Source organism: Micromys minutus, assembly GCF_963924665.1.
Source record: "Micromys minutus genome assembly, chromosome: 24".
Lineage (NCBI taxonomy): Eukaryota > Metazoa > Chordata > Mammalia > Rodentia > Muridae > Micromys > Micromys minutus.
This window is the reverse complement of record NC_137959.1, coordinates 45283644-45283995: the sequence shown is the minus strand read 5'-3', so window position 1 is coordinate 45283995 and position 352 is coordinate 45283644. Positions and strand designations below refer to the sequence as shown.

General features: G+C 57.7%; 1 protein-coding gene across 1 annotated transcript in view; it reads right to left on the bottom strand.

The window, feature by feature from the left end:
- SPIRE2 (spire type actin nucleation factor 2) overlaps positions 1–352 on the bottom strand; it is a gene marked incomplete at both ends in the record, with an annotated part of 37027 nt that continues 36675 nt past the window's right edge. The window contains one exon of the mRNA XM_080937155.1: positions 1–223. Within this exon, the coding sequence (XP_080793281.1) occupies positions 1–223 (223 nt within the window). The remainder of the gene's footprint in view (positions 224–352) is intronic.

The following is a 352-nucleotide window of genomic DNA, read 5'->3' as shown; positions in this document are numbered from 1 at the left end:
TCATTGGAAGTTGAGAGTCCTGGTGTTGGGAATATAGAGGGACTGGGTCTGGCGGCTGCGTTTTGGCGTGGCGTTGAGGACATCCACACTCTTGCGGCTGGAGCACACTACATCAGCCACAAAGCTGGTGCAGTCACTGCAGACATCCTTTAGGACGCAGCCGTGGGCATAGATGTGGGGGAACTCCTCCTCCACACTCCGCCACTTTGGTCCCTGCAGGGATCTAGAAGGGAGAGACGCCAGGAAAGAGCCATGAGAGGAGAGAACTGTCCGGGGCAGGATCTCCCAGAGGCCTTGTCCTGACACTTCAGAATCCCAAACCACCCCCTCCAAGCTGCCGCCGCCTCTTCTT